A 27,242-nucleotide genomic window follows, 5' to 3' on the forward strand; every position below is an offset into this window, starting at 1 on the left:
ATGAAGCGCTGCAGGAGCTTTTATTAACACCAGTGCAAACACTCCGTCTTGTTAGCCGTCGTTTCTTAATGTTTTCACCCTAAAGACAGCAATTCTTTTAAATACACGTCAATAACAGCTGACATATACTATACTATACCACGCAGTACTCACAGGAGTCTTTATAGGCCGGCTGTAGGCCGTGCTGCTCCGTGCTCTCCCCGGTGGCGTCGCGGGATAACGCCCCTGGTCCGCGGGCGGCGCCACCGCAGAGCATCGGGCCCGTCTGGGCTCGAACCCCGCCTAAGGCGCCATTTTCATTTTGAAAACACATAAGAAGCTCAGCTTTTGGGGGATCGTCGTTTTCCTCTAATTGGCTCGTCAGGCTCTAATTGGCTCGTTAGGCTCTAATTTAGCAGCCTGGGCGTGTCTGTGAGCTTGGCGCACAAAGGTTGCGATCGGCCCATTGATGACGTCAGCGCAGCCCTTTCCACGCCTGATTCAAAAGGATCAAATTGGAGCGACAGCGGCCTGTGACGCGATATAAACACTGAACACAGCGACGATAATGATGAGAATTAGAATAACGGGCGCCTCAGGCGGGGTTCGTCAGGACGGAGCAGCGCGGCCTACAGCCGGCCTATGAAGACTCCTGTGAGTACAGTATAGTACAATGGGCTGATCGCAGCGCGCCTGCGCCTGTGACGTCACCGGTGTGCGCCAAGCTCACAGACACGCCCAGGCTGCTAAATTAGAGCCTAACGAGCCAATTAGAGCCTAACGAGCCAATTAGAGCCTGACGAGCCAATTAGAGGAAAACGACGATCCCCCAAAAGCTGAGCTTCTTATGTGTTTTCAAAATGAAAATGGCGCCTTAGGCGGGGTTCGAGCCCAGACGGGCCCGATGCTCTGCGGTGGCGCCGCCCGCGGACCAGGGGCGTTATCCCGCGACGCCACCGGGGAGAGCACGGAGCAGCACGGCCTACAGCCGGCCTATAAAGACTCCTGTGAGTACTGCGTTCAACGCGCTATAAGCTGGTTGTATGGAGGTCAAACTTCTCAAGTAAGAGTATACACTCACCTAAAGGATTATTAGGAACACTATACTAATACTGTGTTTGACCCCCTTTCGCCTTCAGAACTGCCTTAATTCTACGTGGCATTGATTCAACAAGGTGCTGAAAGCATTCTTTAGAAATGTTGGCCCATATTGATAGGATAGCATCTTGCAGTTGATGGAGATTTGTGGGATGGACATCCAGGGCACGAAGCTCCCGTTCCACCACATCCCAAAGATGCTCTATTGGGTTGAGATCTGGTGACTGTGGGGGCCAGTTTAGTACAGTGAACTCATTGTCATGTTCAAGAAACCAATTTGAAATGATTCGACCTTTGTGACATGGTGCATTATCCTGCTGGAAGTAGCCATCAGAGGATGGGTACATGGTGGTCATAAAGGGATGGACATGGTCAGAAACAATGCTCAGGTAGGCCGTGGCATTTAAACGATGCCCAATTGGCACTAAGGGGCCTAAAGTGTGCCAAGAAAACATCCCCCACACCATTACACCACCACCACCAGCCTGCACAGTGGTAACTAGGCATGATGGATCCATGTTCTCATTCTGTTTACGCCAAATTCTGACTCTACCATCTGAATGTCTCAACAGAAATCGAGACTCATCAGACCAGGCAACATTTTTCCAGTCTTCAACTGTCCAATTTTGGTGAGCTTGTGCAAATTGTAGCCTCTTTTTCCTATTTGTAGTGGAGATGAGTGGTACCCGGTGGGGTCTTCTGCTGTTGTAGCCCATCCGCCTCAAGGTTGTACGTGTTGTGGCTTCACAAATGCTTTGCTGCATACCTCGGTTGTAACGAGTGGTTATTTCAGTCAAAGTTGCTCTTCTATCAGCTTGAATCAGTCGGCCCATTCTCCTCTGACCTCTAGCATCAACAAGGCATTTTCGCCCACAGGACTGCCGCATACTGGATGTTTTTCCCTTTTCACACCATTCTTTGTAAACCCTAGAAATGGTTGTGCGTGAAAATCCCAGTAACTGAGCAGATTGTGAAATACTCAGACCGGCCCGTCTGGCACCAACAACCATGCCACGCTCAAAATTGCTTAAATCACCTTTCTTTCCCATTCAGACATTCAGTTTGGAGTTCAGGAGATTGTCTTGCCCAGGACCACACCCCTAAATGCATTGAAGCAACTGCCATGTGATTGGTTGGTTAGATAATTGCATTAATGAGAAATTGAACAGGTGTTCCTAATAATCCTTTAGGTGAGTGCATATTTATATATTTGTGTGTAGGCTATTGAAAGGGTCTTTGCTGCTTGAATGTTTAACTGCTACACTGTAGAAATTGATGAAGGTATATAATTAGAATTTAAGCACATTCCTCTAATGGAAAAATATTTGTGAGTTTCGTTAATAATATAAGTAATTAACAGCTAGTTTAACTCAAATATTTTACTAGCAAAATATTTCATTGCAACATAACAAAATTGTATTATGTGTGTATTAATCAAATGTATTATCAAAATAGTAACAATTAAAATATTTCATCAGTGACCGTTGACGATATTTGAAATTTGAAAAATGTCAGCGTGCTGTTGTTGTTTTACTCAACTTTAATTGAACTGGAGAGCTGAATAAAACAGACTGGAAAAACTGTATAAAAGTGCTCTAACTTGCATGGAACTAGTTTTATAAAAGACAGAGTTTATTATTATTATTTTTATTTTTATGTCTTGGCAGACGTCCTTATCCAGGGTGACTTACAACATGAGTGCAAAACAAAGTGCAAATTACACCTTAAATAGAAATATAGTGGGGAGTGGAGGTCACTGCACCCATAACACAGTTCATTGGGAATTGGTCCACATCAATATTCACTCCAGAAGGAGGTTGAGACCCGATTCCCTCGTGTATTCCAAGTATTACATACACGACCGTCAAAAGGCGGCTTCCTGTAACTCGGAGATCTTCGTCCTTTCTTGGTACAGGAACCGGCGGCTCCTTCATGGTCTGTAACGAAACCCAGAACAGTCTCTCTCCCCTAACAAAGTGCTACTCCATAGTTGGCCCCTCTCCCCTCTGAATGAACCAATCACACCTTGCCCGACTATCCATTTAATCAATGAAGGCCTGGTCAGGATTTCAACAGAAGTGTGGGGGGGCGATTTTATAGTGTATCCCTTCAGTCTCTACACATGCATTTGAAGGACTTGCTGTTTATAGGGTGAAAACATGAATAATGAATTTGCACATGTAGTGTAAGAATTGCTTGTGTATATTATTGTGTGTTGGTGTCTGAAGATCATAAAGCGCCTGGAAAAAGGCCCCCAGTATAACAAACACCCGTTGGCCTCGGTCAGGAGCCCTGCTGACTGGAGAGGGTCTGTATTGTGAGTGAGCCAATCGATTTGAATACTAATCAGGAATAAAAGTCCCAAAGACACTCGCTGCGGCCGGAGGCGAGAAGGAGCCGCTGCTCTGGGGCTCTGCTCTCCTCCTGAAGAGCCGCTAAACCCGCCGCGCCGCCGGAGGAGCGCCGAGCAGGAGCTCAACACAGGGCTGATCAAGTGTCCGAGTCGCTGCACTGAGCCATGCTGTGTGCTGCTGAGGTGCAGGACTGAGACACTGCTGTGGGGAAATACAGCAGTTTTAAACGATCACGACACGGTAAAAACACTGGCTGTGCTATGATGCTTACTATAGTGACGTCTAGGAGCAGTACAGGACTGCAGGAACCGTTTTATTTTTGTCTTTGTAACAGTTTTCCTTGGTGGACAGTATATTATAGCCTATATACGTTTACATACTGTATTACTTTACTAAAAATAAGCAGTAGATTGTTAATTCCAGCATTAATACAAAAAAGACATGAATGAATAAAATATCAACAGTCATCTATTGAAAGAATGGCAGTTTATTTGTCTGTTCTAATAAATCCATTGTACATTTATAGTTCAATCTGAAGAAACATATTACATGATTTACATAAAGTGCCTTTTGTGCGGCACAGAGACAGGTCTGTATGTGGTTCTGTATAACAGCACTGAATATCATCTCACTGTACAGAAACCTTACAAAACACTAAAGGAAAAACAGCAGCTAAAACATGGTTTAAGTCTCCATGTAACACAGTAGCACATATGAGTTGTGAACACTAGGGCGTCAAAGAAAACAGACAAGCATTGGCCTAGTTAGAGTGGCCAGAAGAAACAGGCTGAATAAGGTCAATCTGGATCGTGTGTAGAGACTGAAATGCAGCTCATTTGAAATGATTTGGACTTCACAATCTAAAATAAACTGCTTTAATAATAAGTGTCTGTCCATGACGACTTCATGATGAATAAGGGAAATAGTGTTAATAAATGTGTGAAATCTCTACATTCCCGAAATTCAGTTATTATAAAGTGCTGCCATTTAGCAGAAGAACAGACATGATATCTGTGATGCTATTATTTTCCCTTTGTTTCGGTCTGGGTTTGTACATATTTCTGTAAAAGGGTAAAAAAGCAAAAACACAACAGTGGCCCCAGAGTTCCAAACACACACATTTCATACAGAAACCACTGCAGTAAATAATATCCTACATCCTCAAATCTACCCACAAAGAAAGGACAACTAGCCCAGCTGCAGGCTCCCCAAACTGCCCACGGATGGAGCCGTTCATTACGAATATACGAGGGCAGCTCAGTCTCCCGACACTGTGGCAGCGGATCCATCGAGATTGAATATTGTGTCCATTTCACTGAGAGCATCGCTCTGAACTTCCCACTTCAGGTTCATTGAGTTTCTCTACAGATTCTCGAACCTTCATCCATGAAAAATCCCCCCTTTCATCACTGCCCTGATCACTGGATTGTGTATCGTTTGCGTTGCAACACCGACAACACAGGGCACAAACCATAATGCATTGAGCCACAGCATCGGTCACGAGTCTCTTATGATTGGTGCAATCAGTTGTACATTGTGCATATTGGTTCACACACTACTGCTCTCCTTGTGTGAAATAAATGTGTACAGGGACGACACGCTGCGTTCAGTCATTCTTCCTGTTAGTCAGCACTATGTCCTGTCACTGTGAAACAGCACATGTGTCTACATTAGCCTTCCTTACATGCATGTAAAACTCCACTGCATGTGTGTAAATTCTCTAACTAACTGTTCTGTACACGGTCAAGGATTATACACGTTATACACATTTACTCCCCAAGTCATGTTGACTACTGTGAAGCTCAGGAAGAACTGAATACAATGGATTGAAATTGAACGTGTTATATTGCTTCATGTGTATTTTATGTGTCTAATTGTATGTGATTGTACATGACTGCAGTTCGGTGAAGCAGTTTGTCTTGCATGGATACATGGACAGTGTTTATAATTGTATTATAACAGGATTATCTCAATGTAATGCAATAATAGCTTCTATTTTCCCTTCTCTGTTGTATGAACCCAGTTGTTGCTAATCCTATTTGTTGAGTTGTGATGCTACAGTTGTAAGCAGGGACTAGGGACAGATACTTAATTCACCCTCTTAGGAGCTAAATGCTTTTCCTTTGTTTCCTCATTACATAGAAAACGATATCAAACTGAGCATACAGTGTGTTTAAGTGCATCCATTAGGTGTTGTGTATTATATTTGTGTGGGGGCTCTGGCTGGACATTGATATGGTCCTTGTATTCAGCCTGGCTGTAAAACTGGAATGCATTCAAACAATTCCTGATACATGTTCAGATAACACAGTGGCTTGGTTTCCTTCTATATATAGTGTCTGTCTATTGATGTGCACAACACAATCTGTACACTTCAACACAAATCGATTAATAAAATGGTTAAAGGTTGCATATTAGTTCAAGACAATCTGCAATACAGACACTGCATCCTGCAGGCTGACTTGCTTTCTTCACACAAGACATACAAGAACCACAGTCACATTTCAGCACTAGCCTCAGCTTTTAAACGAGTTTGGATTCTTATAACTGAAGGAAACCATCGATATCCATTACAATGACCTGGGCAGCTGCATTTTTTAACAAGATTCACGACACCTTAAAATACTGTCCAAACTCTACAGTATATTTAGCGTATTCAATAATAAAAATGCCCTTTTAGTCTTGTACATTGTGCATTTCACACACTGACACCGGCTTAAGCTTCCCTTATGATGTTAGAGCAACAGATCAGCAGCAAAACCAAAGTACAGCACAATTTGCATATTGAAATCTGCAGCAGCCTGACTGTGTATCAGATGATTAAAATTAATCTCATTTCTTACATGTGCAATACTCGCCTTTATTTCTCCCCAAACATGCGTTTGAGCTTTAAAGGAATGTTCTTACTGAAAAGACAAAGTGGTTGGAAAATAAGCAGGACTTAATCCCATCGGTATTGGAAAACCCAGAACGGGGGTCCTTCCTGCTTTAATGTAAAACATGGAACAACTCAAATTCAAGACGATGCAGCTTCTACTCCATGAGAGAAATCAAGCAGATCAAGAACCGTGTCGCCCGAGAGCCTTTGAGAACCAACGCGTCCGCATGCATTCTTGAGAAGTCTAGAAACCTGGCTCATCCAAGTCTCGAGCGTTTTGGGGGCATAAGTCTTTAAAACACAATGCTGTGGATCTCAATGCACTTACAGAAAGACATTCATGACATTTCCCTTTCGAGTCAAATAGTGGAATTTAAGATCATTATTAATAAACTGACGAGTAAGAAGTCAATGAGGCTGGTCAGTGTGAACAGAAAAAGCCAGTCCCTCCTATTGCCCAGTGAAGCGCAGATTCAACGCACCGTTATCTTCCTGAAAAGGTTACCGTCGTCCTGCATAAGGAAGGGCGAAGGTTAGATTGGACTCTGGCCAAAATAAAACACCCCCAAAAGATCACTTAAGAGCTTATAGCTTAAATGAAGGACTGAGAGTCGGGTCCGTTACTTGTTTGCTCTAATCTGGGCCATCTTGGCCTGCTCCAGGGTTCTGTGCACGTCCACGGGCTTCTCAAAGAACCGAACCAGCACAGGCTCGTTCAGCAGGGAGGCGAGGATCTGCTCGAAGGCGAAGGACCACTCGGTGTCGCGCTGGCCGTGTGCCGGGCTGGTGGCGCCGCCCGTGTCGGCCGAGCTCCGAGATGCGCCCGAGGTCTCGCTCTCCACACCGCTGGGCCGGGCAGCGGGTCCCTCCACAGGGCCGGCCTCGCTGGGGGCGCCAGAGCCCTGTAGTCTGCGGCCGACCTCCTCCATCTTCAGGAGCAGGCTGGTGACCCGGGCGATGGCCCTGTAGAGAGACTCCTCCTCGGGGTCTCCGTGGAAAAGGTTGTACATGGTTTTGGAAAACTGGATGAACTGGGCCTGAATGAACAACACAGGGGAAAAGTGAGAGGAATGAAAGCTGAGCGAAAGGATCAACAGTCTATCAGCGGCTGTGGTTGTGTCAGGCCTATAACACAGTCAGACTCTGTGTTCGTAGCAGAAAAGAGCCCTGACTGGAATAACACAAAGACACGGTGTGAAGAAGAAGTGCAGAGATGTCACAGATACGGAGCGTCGTGCTGACCTGGTTTATTCTGGGCAGATCCTTGATGCTTTCTTCTTTCTTGAGGAGCTCGTCCTGCCACTGCTTCAGGTAGGCTTGAAGGTCTACTTTGCCCTTTCCTGATGTGGAGCAAAGTCCAGGTTAAATGCAGCACAGAATTACATATTTCAATCAATCAATTTCGATTGTATAGCGCCCTTCACAGGGTAGCCACAGAGTGCAGATAAAATTAAAATAAATAACTAAAACAAAGTAAACCAACATGAAATAAATAAATCATTAGGCACATTCTGTGAACACGTAATCAGCAACTTGAAACACATATGACTGAACTGTCACATGACTGTGTTTTGTGCGACACTCATTATAAGGCAACACCAGCTTCCTGCTCTCAGAGTGAAAAACTATCTGGAAAACTATAGTTGTCCATTCAGACTTATTACATGACAAGGTTGTGTTATCTATACAAAGTGTCTTTTGCATGATTGTGTTTAATGGCATGTGGACTAAAATAGGAATCTGTGTGTAACTATAAGGGCATTTTGAATTAATCAATCAATGGATGACTCAATAAATTCTCTTAGTGTCTTTTGAATACTTGTCTTTAAGTGCCCGGGGGAATCAAATTTGTCTCGCATTCGATGTATAAAATATCACTCGAGACAAATCCAGTGTGTGTATTTCAGAGGGATCCGTGTTATGTGACTGCGCTGGTTTTCTTTGAGCTCAGATGGACTATAGATACATGAATTGTTGTGAATTTTCCATCACTGTAAAAAACAAACATTGCAGTAGATCCTTCTTTCAAAGCACTTTACCTTTCTCTGGGCTTTTCCGGATCACTCCGTCGTCAGAAACATCCGTTAAAGACACTACAAACACAATTAGAGGCGTCACAAGGCAGCTTGAATTAAACATTTCTGAACACGGAAGACACTCTTCACAACAGACACACAACACGTGACATGCTTATGGATGGAAGATACTACGGCACTGAGACTAAAAACAAAGGGAACACTTTCAATTACGTGGCTTCTTTCTATTGAATAGATATTCTATTGATAACCAATTAACATTCAACCACTCAATAAAAATTGCTTGGAATATCAATGTATCTATAGATCTATAGAGTTTATGAATATGTCATTTCTAATTGCACAAACACCTGAATTGTTCATGTATGGCCAGTAGCATGTTAATTAAATGCCAACATATATGCAGTGAGCACACGCCACTAAAATACAACAGGAAAAGCAACTGAATTTAAAAATAAAAGTCCATTACAGCATATTTTAAATACCTGAGTTTAACTTGAAAAGTAGAGGACTCTCATTATGGATTATTGAATAGACTATTGAAGGCAACTGTGGTCCAGAGTGTTTAACCCCAACCCTCGCCCGACTCTGACTCCAACACACACGTGATCATCACTTCATGAACTTTAATTATCAAATAGTTGAATGTTAATAAATAATGAACTGAATATCTGCATGACAAGATAAGGGGAAGAGCCCCAGCTCAGACAAGCAAGCAGACACAAGCAGCACATGTGTGAAGAGAGGGACACAAAGCTGACCATTCAGTTGACTCAAGTGCGACAGATCTTCTTTACACAATCTGCTGCCTTTTGAAAACACAGGGCTCCCTGTTTCTAGCTCTGAAAAAGCTGAAAGACACGGCATCAGTCACAGACAGGTGAGAGAAGGAAGGGGAAGAGCAGCAGCAGAACACAACCCCAAAAGATCATCTGTGTCAATAATGACAGACACACCAAACCTACTGGAGCTTTAAATATACAGTGAGAATCAGAATGACTAAAACAAGCACACGCAGTTAGTGAACACACTAGAGTCATGAAATAACAGCAGACTGGGGGTTCAGAGGGAATTCGTAACAAGCTTCATTGAAAATCCCAGATTGCCAAGTAATGATGGTGTTAAGCACTGAATAAACACTGAACACTGTGTCATCACTTTTACATTTGATTTGACTGCAGGCTGAGTTATTCTGAGGGGGTTTACCTGGAGGCAAGTGCAGTTTGAACAGCAGTTTCAGTTTGTCTGTAAACGTCCCGCTGTACGTGACGTCTGTCAATACAAAACAAACACGAGGGTTTCAGGTGTTAGTGTTATTAAAAACTGCTGAAACCCCACATTGTCTCAGGCTACAATGACTGTTTACGGAGGTAAGACATCTTCCAAGAAGTGTCTAATCGAGTCACTCGCAGATCTAGGACAGTGTTATTTGTCAGATTCAATGTTATTTTGTGTGCTTTCACAATTAAAAGCTCAGTTTAGATTATTTATAAACATGCAATAGCTCTTCTTAGACACGGCCTTTCCATTTATATAAATCCCTCCACACTCAACTGCACAATGTGAAAGAGTTATTATTACACAACACAGAACCCTACATTCCCTCGGACAGCCATCAGGATTAGTAATGGCTGATTCTAACACAATTAAGACAATGACACAATGAATCCTCGTATTCACAGCTGCAGGACTGGCATTTTGTGCAGGGATGACTTCCATACAGTCTGCAGGCAACCACTGTAGTATACTGCGATGCACAGTAAACAGTAACACACTGAACATGTCAGTCAAGCAGCTGTACTTGTGTCTTTGCAGGTCCTGGTCGTACAGATACATCAGGGCTGGTGAAGAGGCTGTGTGAGGTTCGGGGGAGTGATGGCACACAGAGGGTGAAGCCCTTACCCAGCCCGCAGCAGAGCTCTTTGAAGTTGAGCAGGCCGTCCTGGTTCTCGTCCAGCAGGCGGAACATCCACAGCGCCAGGGCGTCCCGGTGGGCACAGTGGGCCCAGGGGCAGAGCAGCGAGAACAGGGCGCGGAACTGCGGCAGCGCCAGCTGGTACTGCTCCAGGTACGGCAGGCTGGGGTCGTGGTGCAGCAGCACCGGGCTGTTCATGGTCCAGTAACAGCTGAGGAAGTGCTGTTTCTGGAACAGAGAGCCAGGACGAGATCTTTATTACGTCTTGATTGCATGCAGTAAAACATGAGGCATTTACAGGAGCAGGTACAACACGCTGCACACAAGAGTATTTTCTAATAAGAGACCTACTAAAGTGATTAAATGTTCTGCAACAGAAAAGTCTTCATCTCAACATCTACTGGCATTAATCTCTGATTAGCTGAAGAAATAGTTCATTTTTTTATATTAGTATTAATGTGTTAATAAAGGCGCACCCACATTAACAAGGAATTTAAAGATTACAAGGTGCTGTTAGTAAGATGCAATTTATTGATTTAAATATTAAACTTTACAGAAAAAAAAACAAATGCAATGAATACTTGTGAATACTTCCTATAGCCACTGTGTAAAAAATAAAAACAGTTCAGCGGAACAAGACAATGTGTATACGAGCTACAGAAATATATTACACTTCAACAGCAAACCTGATGAACTGAAACACACAGAACAAACTGTCTTACCTTGAATATCTCATACAGATCATCCAGATCAGCGGGACTGATTTTCACTTCTTGAGAGACGACCCTTAACTGAGAAACATACGAATTATGTCAACGGTTCATTAGCAATATTATCTATTTTATAAAACCAAGATATGAGATATAATATTCCTACATAACAGACAGTGTCTTTCTATGAGCAGGATAATGTGAATGGGTGGATCAGACTCACAACGTTCTGCTTGGTCGTGTCCTCCAGGGTCTGGATGACATACAGTCTGTTTCTCCTCCTCATGCTCTCCACTTCCTCCGATCGAATGTCACCGTATTTCTGGAAATCGCAGGACGTGTATTATAAGCTCAGCATCAAATTACATCTTATGCATCACAATCGATTAACTCACACCACTGCCTTCACATCTGGAGAACCGTGGCAGAAACCTGCTTTACCTCATACGCTTCTTTGATCAGATCAGTGATGTCCACTTTGGTGTGAGATTCCTTCCCGTTGCTTCCCACGGGGGCCTGCTGCACTGTGGGGGGCAGAGGGCTGTCTTTGTTCGTCACGTTGTCAAAAAACCTGCAGATGTTACAGATAAAAAGAAATTCAATGTTTGGACAACAATGCCATGTTAAAAGAACAGTATCACTGTTTTCAAGGCTTCATCAACCTTTCAATACACAAATAAAGACCTTTGCTTGCTTGTCAAGATCCCCAAATGTTTGAATAGGATGGTTTTTCAATTTTGTATTCTAGAAATGTATAGATGTACACATTTGCCAGTTACTTACTCTTCTGGTAAATACGTGTAAAGATTCCATTAACAGAAATAATATTGATAATAATAATAATAATAATAATAATAATAATAATAATAATAATTGATGATGCATGAAGTCCTATCCTCCAACCAAATCAGCAGGACGGGTGGTCTATCTCATGTTCTCAAGACCGAAGACATGCTTGTCTACACGTTTTCCTGACTAAACAAACACTCCAGGGCTGAGAAAATAAAGGAGTTAAGGAGTCGTTAAAATAATTGAACTGGTCTGCCATTTGATTTCCCTGCGTGTTAGTTGCCAGGTTATTCCAATTATACAATCCAGCTGAATCCTAGTATTAGAATGAAAACCTTGTTTGTGTTGTATTTGGACGAACACATAAACCCTGCATAATTAATTCCTCTCCTCTCTTTCTCAGAATCGTTTGGCCCTCAAAATGTTACTAATCAGTAGACGCTTTTGCACGTGTTTTCTGTCAGTGTCTGTCTGTATCAGCGCTCTTCAAGGGACACAGGTTACACAAGTCACTTTTAATCATCATAACCTAGGAAAGGATGTTAAACTGGTTCTGTTAAGTGAATTAATTCCAATTATCTCATTCTGGGCTCATGTGGAACAAAAACCAGAAGACCTTGGGGACTGGATTCGAAAAACACCCTCCTGTAAAACGGCATCATGATAGTTGAGTGATTAGTTTTGTGCAGCACTGAATGCTTTCTCACGGGTGTGGTAACAGCAGCTCATGGGTGTGGTAAGTGTGGTAATGGCAGCTCATGGGTGTGATAATACCAGCGCATTGGGTGTGATAACGGCAGCGCATGGGTGTGGCAGTGCCAGTGAGAGTCCAGTATGCAGCTCACTTGTTGAGAACCGTGACGGCCTCGGCGTCATCGCGGCAGGTGAGCAGCCGGTCCATGTTGTAGTCCAGCACGGCCAGGCCCAGCTGCAGGATGGCCTTGATGCCGTCATAGAAGAAGCAGTCGACGACGTTGACGGCACTCTCGATGGGCAGCACGCTAATGAACAGGGTCAGGAACCAGGACAGCGACACGGATGAGAAGAAGGTCATGTCCGTCATGTGCTCCGTCAGCTGGGACAGTTTCTCCCGGATCAGCTCCTCAAACACCGCCTGATCCACTAAGGCACCTGACACACACACCACAACACACCACCATGACAACACAGAGACACACGTGCAGAAGCCATTGAACTGCTGGACACTGAGAGCACAAGTGTTGTGGATTGAACTAACAAAGGAGGGGTGAGGAGCATTTCATAAGCTGCCTTCACAATAATTAAAGCAATACTGCACACACCTATTCAGCTACACACTCTGTTAGATCTTACAAGAGCAAACAATGATTCAGAGCAGATTCACATTTTCTTAAAGCTACAACGAATGTGACACTTTTTTCATATAAACATCAGCTAAACAGAAGTTGTGAAGCTACAAGGAGACGAAGCGTCCCGAGTCTAATCACTGCAGCTGGGAAACAAAACTGTCCTTTTACCAATGATCCTACGGTTGAAATAGTCCGGCAGCATCCGCTCACACACGGCCACGAGCAGCCAGAATGCCTCCTCCTCCTTGGCATACAGGAGCAGCACAGAGGTGAGGATATTCATGGCCTGCAGGGACCAAAGACAGACAGCACTGAAATGAATTATCTCAAATGATCCCTCATCATTTTCTGGGGACATATTAGGACGTCCTATGACGATTTAATGATAATAGCAATTGTGAATTTGCTTTGTGTTATTTTAGGATTTTTCTTTGCCCGTTTGTTTATCTCCGTCCGGGGCAGTGAGGGTACCTGACAGTATCCGATCTTGGGGTTCCTGTAGGCGTAAGCGGTGAGGACGCGGCGCAGCGCTGAGATGCCCGTGTCGCTCTGGAAGGCCGGGTGCTCGGGCAGAGAGCGGTGCAGGTCCCTCTCGATCTCGTCGGTGGCCAGAGTGCAAGTGCCCATGGACTGCTCCACCAGCTCCGAGTAATAGCCCGGGTGGGTGGCCATGTCATTGACCGCGCCTGGGAGGAGGAAACATCTCAGTCAGTCTGGACAACAAACATGTCTTAAAGAAAGAAAATCCAATGGAAACACAGATCTCGAAGGGATTGATTTGAGTCCTGAAATCCTCAAAACAGGTTTAATTACCTACAGCTTTTAATTTGTTACTATATTATAGTATATATATATATATATATATGTATATTTCATTATTTACACTTCTGGTTTTCATTGCAAACAAACCCTCAATTATCTTCACCTCAGATCTTAATTGGACTCTTTCCTTTATTAGCTCATTTGTAGCTTTGTACTCTCCGAGTCATTATGAAATCTTCAGTAGCACTTTAGACTGAGCTCAGACAGTGTCACTATACACAACTGTACAGATAATGAAGACCCCCAATAGTGGGAATGATTCTTTCTCCAGCCTCAGACTCTGGCGTATCCCGGGACCTGGGCTGGAGGCTCCTGTCTGGCCATGCCTCGTCGATAGAGACGGTACCTGAGAACAGCAGCCACAGCTCCCCCCGCAGACCCTCGGGGACGCCGCGTACGATCAGGTCCCGGGTCTTCTTGGTGCGGAACATGCTCATGCCTCGGCCGTACTCCGCAAAGTGGATGTTCCACGACTGCTCCTTCATCTTCTCCTTCAGCTGGTGACACAATGGCACACCCATGCAGACACATAAAAGGCACAACGTTGTGTGATCCAGACAGGAAATCGAAGATGCAATATTTCAGAAAACAGAATGGATATTGACACGTTTCCTTATTCATAATTAAGAGATTACTATTTTAATGCCATCCACACTACGGTCTCAGCTTCCTGGCAGTTGCACATGTTATACTGTGCATCAACAAATAGTGAGATAAAATCTTTGGTACATTTTTACATCTACAACCTATAGAATATAATGAGCAGGACAAGTGTGAAAGTCCATACAGGTCATAGTTTAAGCGCTGGGTTTCTTTTCCCTGGAAGGAAAAGAGAGCAGCCATCCTCTCTAACGCACCATTTTGGGATCCAGGTTTTCAGCGTCCTGTGGATGAAACACCGTCATCAGGGCCTCCGTGCTGACGGTCTTGCTGCTGCCCTTCTGTCCCACCATCAGAGCCTCCTCCTCGGGATTCTCCTCAAAGTGCTCCATGAGACTCCGACACACGTCTGTGGACACCTGCACAGCAACAGATATAATCTAAATACAAATACACACTGTAGTGCACTCTGTTCATAATGATCTCTGATCACTCTTAATAACGATCACTGATCACTCTTAATAACAATCACTGATCACTCTTAATAACAATCACTGATCACTCTTAATAACAATCACTGATCACTCTTAATAACAATCACTGATCACTCTTAATAACAATCACTGATCACTCTGTTCTTAACTATCACATTCATCCTGCATTAGGGGATTCTTTCAGCAGTGGATTTTTACAAAATAAATTGTAAAGAATTATGTTAATTCAGATGCATTTTTAACTTGAGAAATGTCCTGTTGACCATAACTAACTTCTTCAGAATTTAAACATATACAACATAGATCAAAACATCAAACAAATGATCAGTACAGTACAGGATGCCACCACTTTACATAAAATGTAAGTTAGTGGAGGTTAATTACTCAGAGCAATGATCTAAAAGTACAGATAACTCCAGAAGGTGGTGCTCTCAATTACCAGAAATTCTATTCCGGCCATTTCACACAAACTACACAACTTTTCATAAACTCACAACTGTTATTTCTACACAGGGATGATACAAAGTTCCAGCTTCGCACCTTATAATAGAAGATGTGATTAAAATCAAATTCAGAACAAATGATCTTAACTTTACCATTGGACATCTCTTAGATTTAAGATCTAATAGCAAGAATCAAGGTGATCCTAAAATTGACATTTACATTTCAGAGTTTGAATCACAGAATTTTATTGGCGTGTATTTAACGCCACAGGTCAATCTGATGGGGGGACAAGGGTCTCTCCTGTTCTTGCATGAGTTCCCCTACACATCTGTTTAGTACTCACTTAATTACCGGATCAGTGTTTAAAAACTTTAAATGCAGAAATGGTCGGACACATCTCTCCAGTTCAAGGCTATTTAATTGGCCCTGAGGACTTGGAACAGAGAACAATACCAAGAAGTAAATAACTGGGTGATTAATTATAGACTATGATATGCTGATGGCTCAGCTGCCCTAATGATGCCACAGTTTACACTTGAACATACAAGCCATCTGCCACTGGTGCGGGCTGAGCAGGGTTTCATATGCAATACAATTTACAAAGCTTTAGTATGAAATATATACATTCAGAATTTGAGGTTCATTCCCTGACCTTATTACACTTATAGTTCCTTTCATTATGTGTGATTTATCCACAAAGGGGCAGAGTGCCATTGAGCAAACACTATCATGATTGGGCACTTTATACACTGTAATACGAACAGGGAGCATCTGTTGTCCAATCTAGTGTACAGGGCAGGTACAGCTCACACAATATATATGACCCCCATATTAGGGACAACTAAAAAAATAACCATAGGTGGAAGTGATCTCAATGTTAAACGAGCTGCACTGGAGTGATGCAATAAGCGCTGTGAGCACTGTGTGTGTTATGAGGCATGCTGGTCCTGGGCAGGGCGGAGTCAGTCACCTCTCCCGCAGCACCGTGCTGAGGGCTGGCCAGAACCCCACACCTTGACCGGATCCGGCTGGCGAAGCGCTCAAAGTCCCGCACCTCCGAGAAGCGCACGGCTCTCTTCCCTCGGACGCACATGGTCACCGCTTTGTTGGCATTATCTGGCTTCTCCACCCCAATGACCTGGCGGCACAGATTGCATTAGCAATAAGTGAAATAAACAGACCATTTCAACCTCCTGAAGCTTGTTTTGTGAACGGTTTGTCTGCTGGAAATCCTAAATTAACTTCAACTTCACACTTTGGCAGCTGTGGTTCGATTCAGAAATTAAATCAGTTATAACTGTGGTGGGAAATTGTACATTTATTATTTTCTTTATATCGTTACTGGTGTCATGTTGTAATTTTCCTTTTGTTCATACAGCAATCATTAGTCTGTACTTACTACATTCTATATATATTAGTGGGATACTTTATTAGTTTTTTATTGATGTATATAGCTATTGACTCTGGGTTATTTCAATCAGCACAAACAGTGTAAAGGTTGTGTGTTTGGGGTTTGTAAACACAAGTGTTAGGTTGAGGGCTTAAACAAAGGCTTAGATGATAATATTTGCTCACCAGCAGTACAGGCTGATATCCTTTTGACCAGTGACACATACGTAGTGTTCAGCAATCACACACAACTACAGCAGTAATACATCAGCTCAGGAATATGTTCATTATTATGAAATTCCAGCTGTATGATTGGATTTCAACAAGGTGTCAATTTTGAGATGGCAACCTGCTGTCCATGTCCAGAGAAACAGAAAGTGTCTCCATGTCACAATCTTTAGTTCTTTACTCCACTTCAGGTGAGGAGAGAGCTCAGGGTTAACCTGTATTTATTTTCTTATAATAAACCTGTTACTTTATAACTGGTGTCCGCAGAGAATTTCTGAAACCCCTACATAGCAGCGTAGAACGAATGAGGTCTGGCATCGAATCTCCCTCATTCATTTAATGATTCAAACCAAATAAAGCAAGCCGACAATGGTTTGCAAGGATTCCTGTAAAATATAATCAGTTTAAAAGAGAAGCTTGTCACTGTGTGAGGAAATGACAGTTGGGGAAACGTCGATGGAAATGTCAGTCTGTGACCCAGGGCTCACCTCTCGGATGGGGATGATCACGTAGCACTGGCTGCCATCCTGGCTGGCGAAGCAGAGGTAGTTCTCCGAGACACAGATCTTGCCCAGGGTGTTGAAGTGGCTGAAGGGCACCCACAGGAAGCTCTCGTGGACCTCCAGCAGGTTCTCCTCGCGGGGCAGACGGAAGAAAGCTCTGAACTGCTCGCTCCGGGCCCGCGTTTCCACACCTCTGAGGGAGAGAGGGCTCATGACTTCGTAGTGCCCAGTCAAATAAGACCAAAACATTCACATCTTCACTCACTAAAACCTAATCTATCAGAGATGGAAAGATGGAAACAACCTAAAACATTTTTCCATTTTAAATAAGAGTACTTAAGGGGTCATAACACTGCAACACAGAGAACCTGGAATTAGTATCTGAGAGGGAATGACACAATTCAGCATTCATAGCTTTGCCAGTATTCTCAGCCACGATCTGGGTGAAGTCCTCAGTACCTCTTGGTGATCTGCAGAGGGTCGCTCAACGCAGGGTCTCCTTCGAAGGTCTCCTTGTCAAAGAATCTCTTAATGGCATAGTCAGCCAGCTGCTCCATCAGCAGGAAGGTCTCGTTGAGGTGGAGGAACATGGAGAAGTAGTGGTCCTCCCCTCGCGCAGAGACGTGGATGCTCTCGGTCAGGATCACAGTGGAGGTCTTCTCCAGCTTCCATATCTCATCCCACGACACGACAAACTTGACTGACAGAGACAAAACACGGGTTTGACAATAGGTCTATGTATATAAGATAAAGAACAACAGGCCCAAAGACAAGTCCTGACCAATCCGCATGCTGTGCTCACCTTCAGAGCCCAGCAAGAAGGAGTAGAAGCTAAGGAAGTTGGTACTGAGGTAGAGCCAGCCCTGACAGGGCACTCGTCCCCTCCAGTAGCTACAGGAGTAGTAGGTGACCAGCTTCTCCTTCTCCGGGAGGCCGAACCACTTTTCAAAGCGCAGACGAGCCTCACGAAATTTCTCTGGGTCTTCCTCATTTACCAGGGAGCTCTTCCCCTCTTCCGCGATCAGACCCTGACATTGAGACACAGTGGACTTCTTAGACAGAGTGAAGGCAGATGTAAACCCGGTGTGAAAAGTCACACGAGACAGCCAGGTGTGCACATGAATATTACATCAAATCATATAAGATTTTCTCATTAAGAAAGGGATGTGAAAAGAGATTATAATGAAACATGCAAGTGTATGATTTTCAAGAAATTAATGGTTCCGCACAGAAACTGAAGAGATACGTTTCCAAAATGAGAACGAGATGTATTACAAAATAGCTTTCTGTTCATATGAAATGTGATTATATTTAAATAATTCCCATAGAGTTCAATAACAAATTCCATGCTTGTGTTTGTATTTATAAAAATGCATAAAAACCCACTCTGATCTTTCCCTGGACGAAGCTGGTGATGTCTTCATTGGAATCGAACACCGAGAGCGTCCTCATGACCGTCTTTTCCAGCCACTCCCAGTGCTTCTCGATCTCCTCTTTTGTGGCGCCTTCATAAAGAGTGAAGTCATGTTCACCCAGCAGACCGAGGGAATGCAAGGACAATGCCCCTGACAAATGTGTGCTGCCTTAAAACTAGTGCCCTGAGAAAATCATGGCAGGTTCGCGGGTAAAGTATCATTTTTCACGGACTATGCACAGAACTAATACAAAGTGTACAAAGTATATTTTAATTTAACCGCAAAAAATTTTAAGGAAAGATCCTGACCTTGAACTGTAAATGGTGCTAATCTCCACTTCTAAGTATGTCCTCTGTGACAGATGTTGTTTTTCAGTCCCCGTTAGTTACAAAAATACGCAGTGATTGAATTTGAATTGAACTTACGAAAACTTGAACATTAAAATGTAACTTTCGGCTCAGACAGTGCTTGAACACCTTTTTGAAACTGCAACGAGTCTGTCAACCTCTGGGAAATTTGTCCTCCAAATATCACTGTCCAGGGCTACAATGTGAGCATTGCAGGTTAAATGATCGGACTTGGGCAGTAATCCCTTAAGCACTTGATTGTATGCTTTGGACATGTAGGACGCATTGTCAGAAATATATACACTGACATCATCAAAGTCCACAATTCAGGCACTTCACAACAGCCTGTGCAACTGTATTGTAATTAACAGCCTGTAGGTAAACTGTATCAGCAAGGGCAGTTTTCAGTTCTGAGTCAGATTCACCATTCAGTCCTTGCAAAACAAACAACACATGTAACACATACTGATCTTGGGCATCAGTTGATTCGTCAGTGAATACAGACACACAGCCAGACTGCTTCAACAATTCCTTAATCTCCTGCATGTGACACTCGGCAGCTTTAGGTAAGTAAAGTCTCAGATGCCTGGATGACGGAATCGCACCACCATTTGCTACATTCCGTCTGAAAAAATCAAGAAGCTTTTGGTTGTCTAGTTTTTCCAGGGGGATATTTGCACAAACAAGTGCCTCTGTCAGGTCAAAATTTTGGGAGTTTCGTGCTTCTTGGTTTTCGGTGGACTTCTGAAACAAGAAGATACTGTTGTTTGTTTCTTTGCAAGAGCTGCAGTTGCTGTATTGGATTCAATTTTGGCCTTTTTATTTTGGTGAATATTGGAATCCAGATGCCGGTCAACCAATGATTTTCTGTAGTGATCTACAGTAACGCTACAGGAGGTACAGAAGAGCTTACTCCGCGGCTATGCAAGACTCCTGTTGGATATTGCTTTCCAAGATCGACTGCAGACGCGTTTTTTGCTTTTTTTTTTTAGACATCCATTTTGTGATTGTGTTAATTTAGTGTACAGTGCTCCCGCTTAGAATTTTAACAATAAAAATACAAAAAAATCGCAGTGTTTGGCTAATTTCATGATTTCCGTGCAGTCCGCGAAATCGCGATTTTCTCAGGGCCTTGCTTATAACTACCCATCTTATTTCTGAACTATTTCTGATTTTGCATGGAAAGTAAAGTATGTTCACAAAGCAATCTCTCAGGGATTAAAATAAAAATAAAAAAAGTTAAAAATAAACAAAATCCTTCAAACTATGCTGGCTGCCTTGCTCAGACAAATGTTACGGGTCACCATGTTCCTTTTCTCAGACAGTCGTTATTCATGTCAAACTATGCAGATAATTTGTCAGACAGACATTTCTACAGGCAGTTAATGTCTTGATGAAAGTCATGTCAGACTTCGCAATACAATCAGCTGAGAACTGTCAGTTTCATGTCCGTTTTGTATTTTGAATAAATCAAATGTATAATAAGTAATACAAGTGTCTAATAGTGAACAAACCCTAATGAAACATGGTAATTCCCATGGTTTTGCCCTGTACTGTACTTTGCAACTTATTTTTTGTATTCCATCATATACTACTTTAATACACTTCTATGAGGGAATACATGTATAATATATTATTTAAGATATGTTACATTACATACATTAATTATGAGTTTTAAGGTTTCTTAGAAACATGGCTTCTACATTTAACACCCTCCAAAAAAGTGCAATTCATCTCAATGTATGGTTTCTAACTGAAGTTGCAAGGCTTTAAGAGGTTCTGATATTGGCTACGGCTGAGAAATCCCTTGGAAATAGAACAATAATTTCTAGCTGCTGCTGCTTTTAATTTACTTTTGAAGATGTGTCAATAACATGGAAATGTCAAAAGCACAATAAATCAACTCAATCTGGAGTAAAGACGATGTCTATTTCTGTGTAAATGTGCAAACACAGGTTCAGATTAAAGGATCAATATTGAATCATACTTGTTACATTATTACTCCAGTCTGTAAACACAGATGACAGAAATAGACTTTAAACTCTGAGTGCATTCTGGTCCTTCTACCCTGCAATGAGCTGCTTTAATTATAGTCCTTCTCTTTATACAAACCAATACCAACGGTCCTTCCTGTCCTTTTGGGCAATTTGCCCTCCACGTTAGAACTTATTTACAGGAACACTTTGCCAGAGGGGATAATACTGATTTCATTGTCATGTCCAGTTTTTTGTTTTGAAAAGAGATTCGTTCTATTCTTTCTACTGTTTTACCATCATGTTAACATAAACTGTGATCTATAAATATACACAGACACACACATACACACTTTTATTCTCAAATGCGTAACCAAAATACTTCTTTCACATGGAACACAGAATCACTTAAATCGCATTCCTTTCTACAGGCAATGATTTTGAACACAGGCTCATCTTATATGTTTTTAATAAGCAGTTGAATTAAAATCCAGTCCAGCACTGGTGTGAAAGGGCTCTCTTACCGCAGGCTATTGACCAGTAAATCTGGGAGTCCGGTGTCTGGTGCAGGATGCGGAAGGGAGCCACTTTGGCCATGGAGTCCAGGACTGTGTCTAGCGTCCCCACGAGGAGACCTGTCTCAATGTCACAGAAAAGAGACAGCGTTTACTTCACAGCTCGTAACACTATCCTCCACTGCCGACAGGAACAGAGGGAGACAAGTCAAGGTCACGAAATCTGCAGTCGCTCTCATGTAAAATATTCATACTCAGTGCCAGCGATGCACACTATTTTAGTACTTCAGTGTAATCCTGTATAACCATCTTTTATTAGTGGCTTCATTGATTATTATACAGGTCACTACTGTGCAGCATCAGGAGGGTAAACAGGCAGAAAATCGTTATACAGAAATGCTCAAATATGTAGCATGAAAAAATATAGATGTTCCTTGTCTTCCCTTTGGGTAAACCCATATAAAATGTATTATATAGGCAATTAGCTCACAGTTATCAGGAGCAAATGTTTACTGGATATTGGAAACCTTACATTGTGTTTTTCAGCTTGTGTTGTAGGAGCAGTAGCTTACATTTCCCCTCTATTATCCAATAAACCTACACTTACAGTTAGCCTTTAGTTTCCCAGAATAGTCTTGTAACAAACTAATGACCTGGGCCATGCATTTGTACAGAATACCATTTTTTAATTCAAAGACATTACAAATCAGACATATTTGGCAGGCGTTTCATTGTGATCAGCCTCAGTGAATAATCAGAGCTGCTTTAATCAGACCGTTACACCACGGACGGTACACACTGGGGAAACAATTGGTCTCTGTAAGTACTGTCATTTAAAGGAGGATATCTATGCAAACCAGGCTGTTGGAAATGCAAAGGGGCGTCTGAAGAGGCCCTTCAGAGAGAGCGATGAAGGGAAGCCAAACAGTAACGGTGAAATCACGGCGCACTTCAGGGAATTGTATCCTAATAAGCAATTTACAGCCGGGTGTTACATTTCACTCTAATAATGCTTGAACCAGTGAGCAGCGGTTTAATTAACCTTGTTTAATACAGTCACAGGGTAAAGTAAACAGCCTTAGAACAATATTAAAGATTACCTGAAAGCGTTTTTTTTACCAGACTAGTCTATTGGTTGCCTATGTATGAATAAAGAGGCCAATGGGAATAAAGCAAGATCAGCAAGTTCCTAAATACAGGTCACAATATTTATAGTTTCCTTTGTAACTGATTGTGTTGATTTAGCAGGAGGAGTTTCAAACGTATTCACAAGAGACGAGGAGGTGTTTTGCAGGATTTACAAAACAGGTTATTCTGTAATTCAGTTCATGCCTACAAAGGAAACAAATAGCTTATTTTGTTCAGGAAACAAACCACGGTCATATTGTATACTGCCCTGGATATGGGCGTCTGCTAAGAAATAAATAATAATAATAATAATAATAATAATAATAATAATAATAATAATAATAATAATAATAACAACAATAATAATGGTATGAGGATTTTGTTCTGATAAACTAATTCATGCATTTTATCAACAGTGCACAACATCATGAAAGCAAAAATGATGTCGTTTTTTTATGACAATTAATTGAATGGATTGAAAATGCATCTCGGCCTCAGAGCTCATACTGTAGTCCTTTAGTGTAATGTATTATACTTTCTAATGGTCAAAGAATACAATACATAGAGTGTTAATCCTTATCGGGGTTGGAGTCAATTCCCCTTTTAAGACCTATTCCCGATTCCAGCTCTTTCTGCCACTGACACAATGGGCTCGACTGGAATAGGAACGGAACTGGAATGTGTAACACGCCTGTCAGGCACACGGCTCGCTGGCCTGGGCATTCATCAACACTGGCATTACAAAAGCCAATAACAACACAAGCATCAGCACACCCTATGAGATTACAGTCCCACCTGTATTTGGGGACTTTTTAAAAGACCCTGTTTGAAAACGGATTAGACCTCAAACATCCTTTGAAGCCGTTTCTCAGATTACATTTTCCTTCCCCAGGGATTTGTGTTGATTAACATAATTACCCGAGTTACACGTCTTCATAAAACAGACATTAATATATTAAAGTCTCAGACTGTCAATCAGTTGACGTTTCTTTAAAGAAAACAATTAGCTCAGAGAAACGAGCCCCCTTGGCTCCACTGCAGTTTGACATTTGCAACCACAGGAAGCAAATGCTTATTTATATCTTGTTTAAAACAGCATATTTAACACCAGTAATTGGCAACTGTGGTTCTTCTAGAAGATGTGAAGAGATGACTATCTGTTTTCAATGGCATTATATTTATAAATATCTATATTAAAAATAGTTTTAATAGTTAGTGTGTGCACAGAATTCACCAGCCAGAGAGATGCATGTGACCGACATGAACTAAGTGAGGGTAGAGTAGAGTAAAAGTGATAATAACAATACCGATAAAGTAAAAGAAATACATTAAAAAACAAATAAAAACAGAAGTACTATACCACAACTGTATTCATGTATTTTTCAAAGAAACTTAAAAATAAAAACGCATTTGGCTGATGCTTTTATCCAAAGCAACCTACATGGGTAAGAATGCTTACTTCTCCATCATCTCCGATTGGGTTCTTACTAGAGCAATGTGTGGAGAAGGTAAAACAGCCCAAGGGTCCAACAGCACTGGCTCACCTGGGATCTCAGCCAACACCTGCATGTCCCAGAGCCATAACCACTCACCACACTGCCTGTTATTTCACATCATATCCAGCTCTAAAGGACGGTACTTGTGTCTTCTATACTTTTCAGCCTCCATGAGGACCAATATTTTAAATTTGTCCTGGTGATGAAAATAGGCACGTTCTTGTAACTTGTAACTCTTCGGAAAACTGCTGTGTTTATTTCCTGCCGGAGGCGTGTTATTACAGATCTGGTGCTTTCTATTATTCATGCCACAAGAAGGGAAAAACTCATTGAGCAGCGCGAGGAGATTTATACATCCTGCATCACAAAAGAGCCTTTCTGTTTGTTTGGGCTCCTTTTATTGCCTTGATGAATAAAATAATCATGATGTTCATTTCACACGCTGAAGCAAACAGAACGGCAGAAACAAAAGCGGCAGAAACAAAAGCAAAGTTAATTGCGGTATGCACATTTTGCAAATAGATAGAAATTTATTTTCAGGTTGTAAACATGCCACGAGACAATGCAGTACATAGATCGACTTCAAGGTGAGATTAACTGACAAAATCTATAAAACTGGCCAACCTGGATCAGGCAGTTTACATATTATTTTTCCTGATATCATGGTATTTATCTTGCATGATGTGTTTACTGGTCTGTGTTCTTAATATCTCTCTGAAATTGAAGTCATTCATAAGAATATCCAACTGAACATAAAGAGAAGTCTGACAGGCAGCAGTGAAAACCTCTTAATGTGGGAAATAAATTACATGTAATATTCTGGGTCCCACTGGAGCCGTGCTGTGCCCTGACTGCTGAAACACATTGAATATCCATACCATATATGGAATAAGTACCATACAGGCATGCTTAAGACAACCAGGGCCTAAAAAATATGACCATGCTGAAGGAATTAATACAGCTTTTTGCTCAGGTACCTTCAGGCAGAGAAAGACTGGTCTATGCCTGTACTGTACCCCCCAATAAAACAGCAGTCAGTATTGAGTACTCCCCTGAATGCATTTTTATGGTGCATTCAATCAAAAAGCATGTTTTTGGTGTATAAAACACTGTTCACATCACCTATACACAAAAGCCTGGCCTCAGTCACTGTAATAAGAAACCAGATCATATTGAAAGGCGAGGGGAGCTGTGGGGGTCGTTCAGAGAGCCTAGAACTGCACATCCATACAGCACAGGATATTTCAAAGCCCAGCACAAACACTGGCAATATGAGAGGTTCAGAGATAACTGAATTAGAAGAGCAGTTATAAATCTGCCAGCCACAGCAGGATTGATTCACTATTCATTCAGTCACCAAGACAGAATTGTTTTTCCTAATCACTGATCCTCTTCAATTCTGTTTAACTCACACAAATCCAATTATTCCAGACAAGAACTGGTTTCTAATGAGGATGACAACTGATGTGAATGCATACGATGTCAATGCTGTGTGTGCACGAATACAATCACACTTCAGAATGGAAAATGGACCAGAATAATATTGTAAAGTCCTACAGAATTACATTTTCTTTGACTTAATGTACCATCTGCTGCTATCTACTTAGTAAACATGTAATCCCAGCTCTTTCCGCATATGGTATTTGCTTTGACAATAAGTACAGCGCAGTTTTCCATGCAAATATGTTTCCGTTTCTTTTTGCCCCGCCCCCAACACAGACTTCCTCAAAAACAATCACACAGCACACACAATCATACAACACATCTCACAATCACACAGCACACACAATCATACAACACATCTCACAATCACACAGCACATCTCATCACCACACAGCGGCCCGGGTTTCACAGGGGGTTCAGAAATGCTATCACTGAAGAACAGACACGACCATGTGTCAACAGGCATCTACCCCAGGATGACAGGAGCTCAAACCCGCAGCACTGACGGTGTCCGCCTGGCTGGTGTTACAGTACAGGACACAAAAGTTACCCAGCTGGCAGAAACGCGCAGGGCAGCAGCTGCGGAGGACAGGACTGTTGCATTTGTGTCACAATGACGCCCATGCATGAATCACAACGCGCTACATCACAGGCGTTACAATGTTGCAGTTCTAGCAATGACGTCAAAAACACAAAAGTTACACTGAGGACGAACATCTGCCACAACGTGTGAGTGTCACCGAGTGTCGCACAGCGAGCCCCGCGCCGCTCTGCTGTACCTGTCAAGCCGCCGCCTCCCTCCCCGGAGCCGCGCCGCCGCTGCAGGATGAAGTAGTCGTTGCATTTCTCCGTCACCCACAGCTTCAGCGCGTTCTTCAGCAGCACCTCCTCCGGTTTCAGCCACATGTTGGGGTCCCGCTCGTCTGTCCGTCCAGTGCGCCGGGCGAGGGTTCATGCCCACAGCCGCTGCCTCCCCATGACGGTCTGTTTGCGATTGAGTCGATGCCCACGTAGGCAGCCAGCCTGCCAAAGTCAATGGCGCGGGGGGTTGTGGGATTGTAGTTGGAAAAGCCGTCTCGCCCCTGCCGCGGTCCACGCCTTGGACTCCATTTCCCACAATGCCCCGCACGCTGCCAGAAAACCTGGACGCTGCCACGATTGCGCTTAGTCAGCAGGTCGCAGGTATGACTTTGCCAATCGGGATCATATAGACTAGAGAGTGGAGTTGATAATGCTGCTGATTAAACCCCTTCAAAACGTGCCTTTCTCTCATGCCTTATTTTGCAAAGCAGACATTGAGCAGCAGAGAAACACTGTGGCAAAGACAAGACCATGTGGCTCTGACCTGCAGGGAGTGA

The 27,242-nt window shown here is 42.7% G+C and overlaps 1 protein-coding gene across 2 annotated transcripts; it reads right to left on the reverse strand.

Moving 5' to 3' along the window:
* Positions 1-3,902: 3,902 nt before the first annotated feature.
* On the reverse strand, positions 3,903-26,911 carry tbc1d8b (TBC1 domain family member 8B). Of its 2 annotated transcripts, XM_066714765.1 has the most exons (21): positions 26,664-26,911; positions 21,827-21,937; positions 18,954-19,072; positions 18,370-18,595; positions 18,027-18,267; positions 17,553-17,760; positions 16,418-16,585; positions 14,767-14,928; positions 14,256-14,406; positions 13,559-13,773; positions 13,256-13,373; positions 12,605-12,890; positions 11,412-11,541; positions 11,194-11,292; positions 10,983-11,051; positions 10,248-10,488; positions 9,552-9,617; positions 9,107-9,196; positions 8,349-8,402; positions 7,552-7,649; positions 3,903-7,346 (listed from the first exon to the last, which is right to left on the reverse strand). In XM_066714765.1, exons 1-21 carry the CDS (start codon positions 26,788-26,790, stop codon positions 6,930-6,932), a joined length of 3,396 nt encoding a protein of 1,131 aa, XP_066570862.1. In that variant the 5' UTR covers positions 26,791-26,911; the 3' UTR covers positions 3,903-6,929. The 2 variants fall into 2 exon arrangements, with proteins under 2 accessions (XP_066570862.1, XP_066570863.1); XM_066714766.1 differs by lacking the exon at positions 9,107-9,196 and having other exon boundaries at positions 26,664-26,910.
* Positions 26,912-27,242: the final 331 nt, after the last annotated feature.

The sequence above is a fragment of the Amia ocellicauda genome, chromosome 10 (assembly GCF_036373705.1).
Source record: "Amia ocellicauda isolate fAmiCal2 chromosome 10, fAmiCal2.hap1, whole genome shotgun sequence".
NCBI lineage: Eukaryota > Metazoa > Chordata > Actinopteri > Amiiformes > Amiidae > Amia > Amia ocellicauda.

Coding starts and splice junctions, on each gene's coding strand:
- tbc1d8b (XM_066714765.1), bottom strand. CDS start 26,790: ATGTGGCTGAAACCGGAGGAGGTGCTGCTGAAGAACGCGCTGAAGCTG. Junction 12,891..13,255: donor TTTCAACCGTAGGATCATTG/GTAAAAGGACAG, acceptor TGTGTGTGTCAG/GTGCCTTAGTGGATCAGGCG. Junction 9,618..10,247: donor AGAGCTCTGCTGCGGGCTGG/GTAAGGGCTTCA, acceptor TTGTATTGACAG/ACGTCACGTACAGCGGGACG.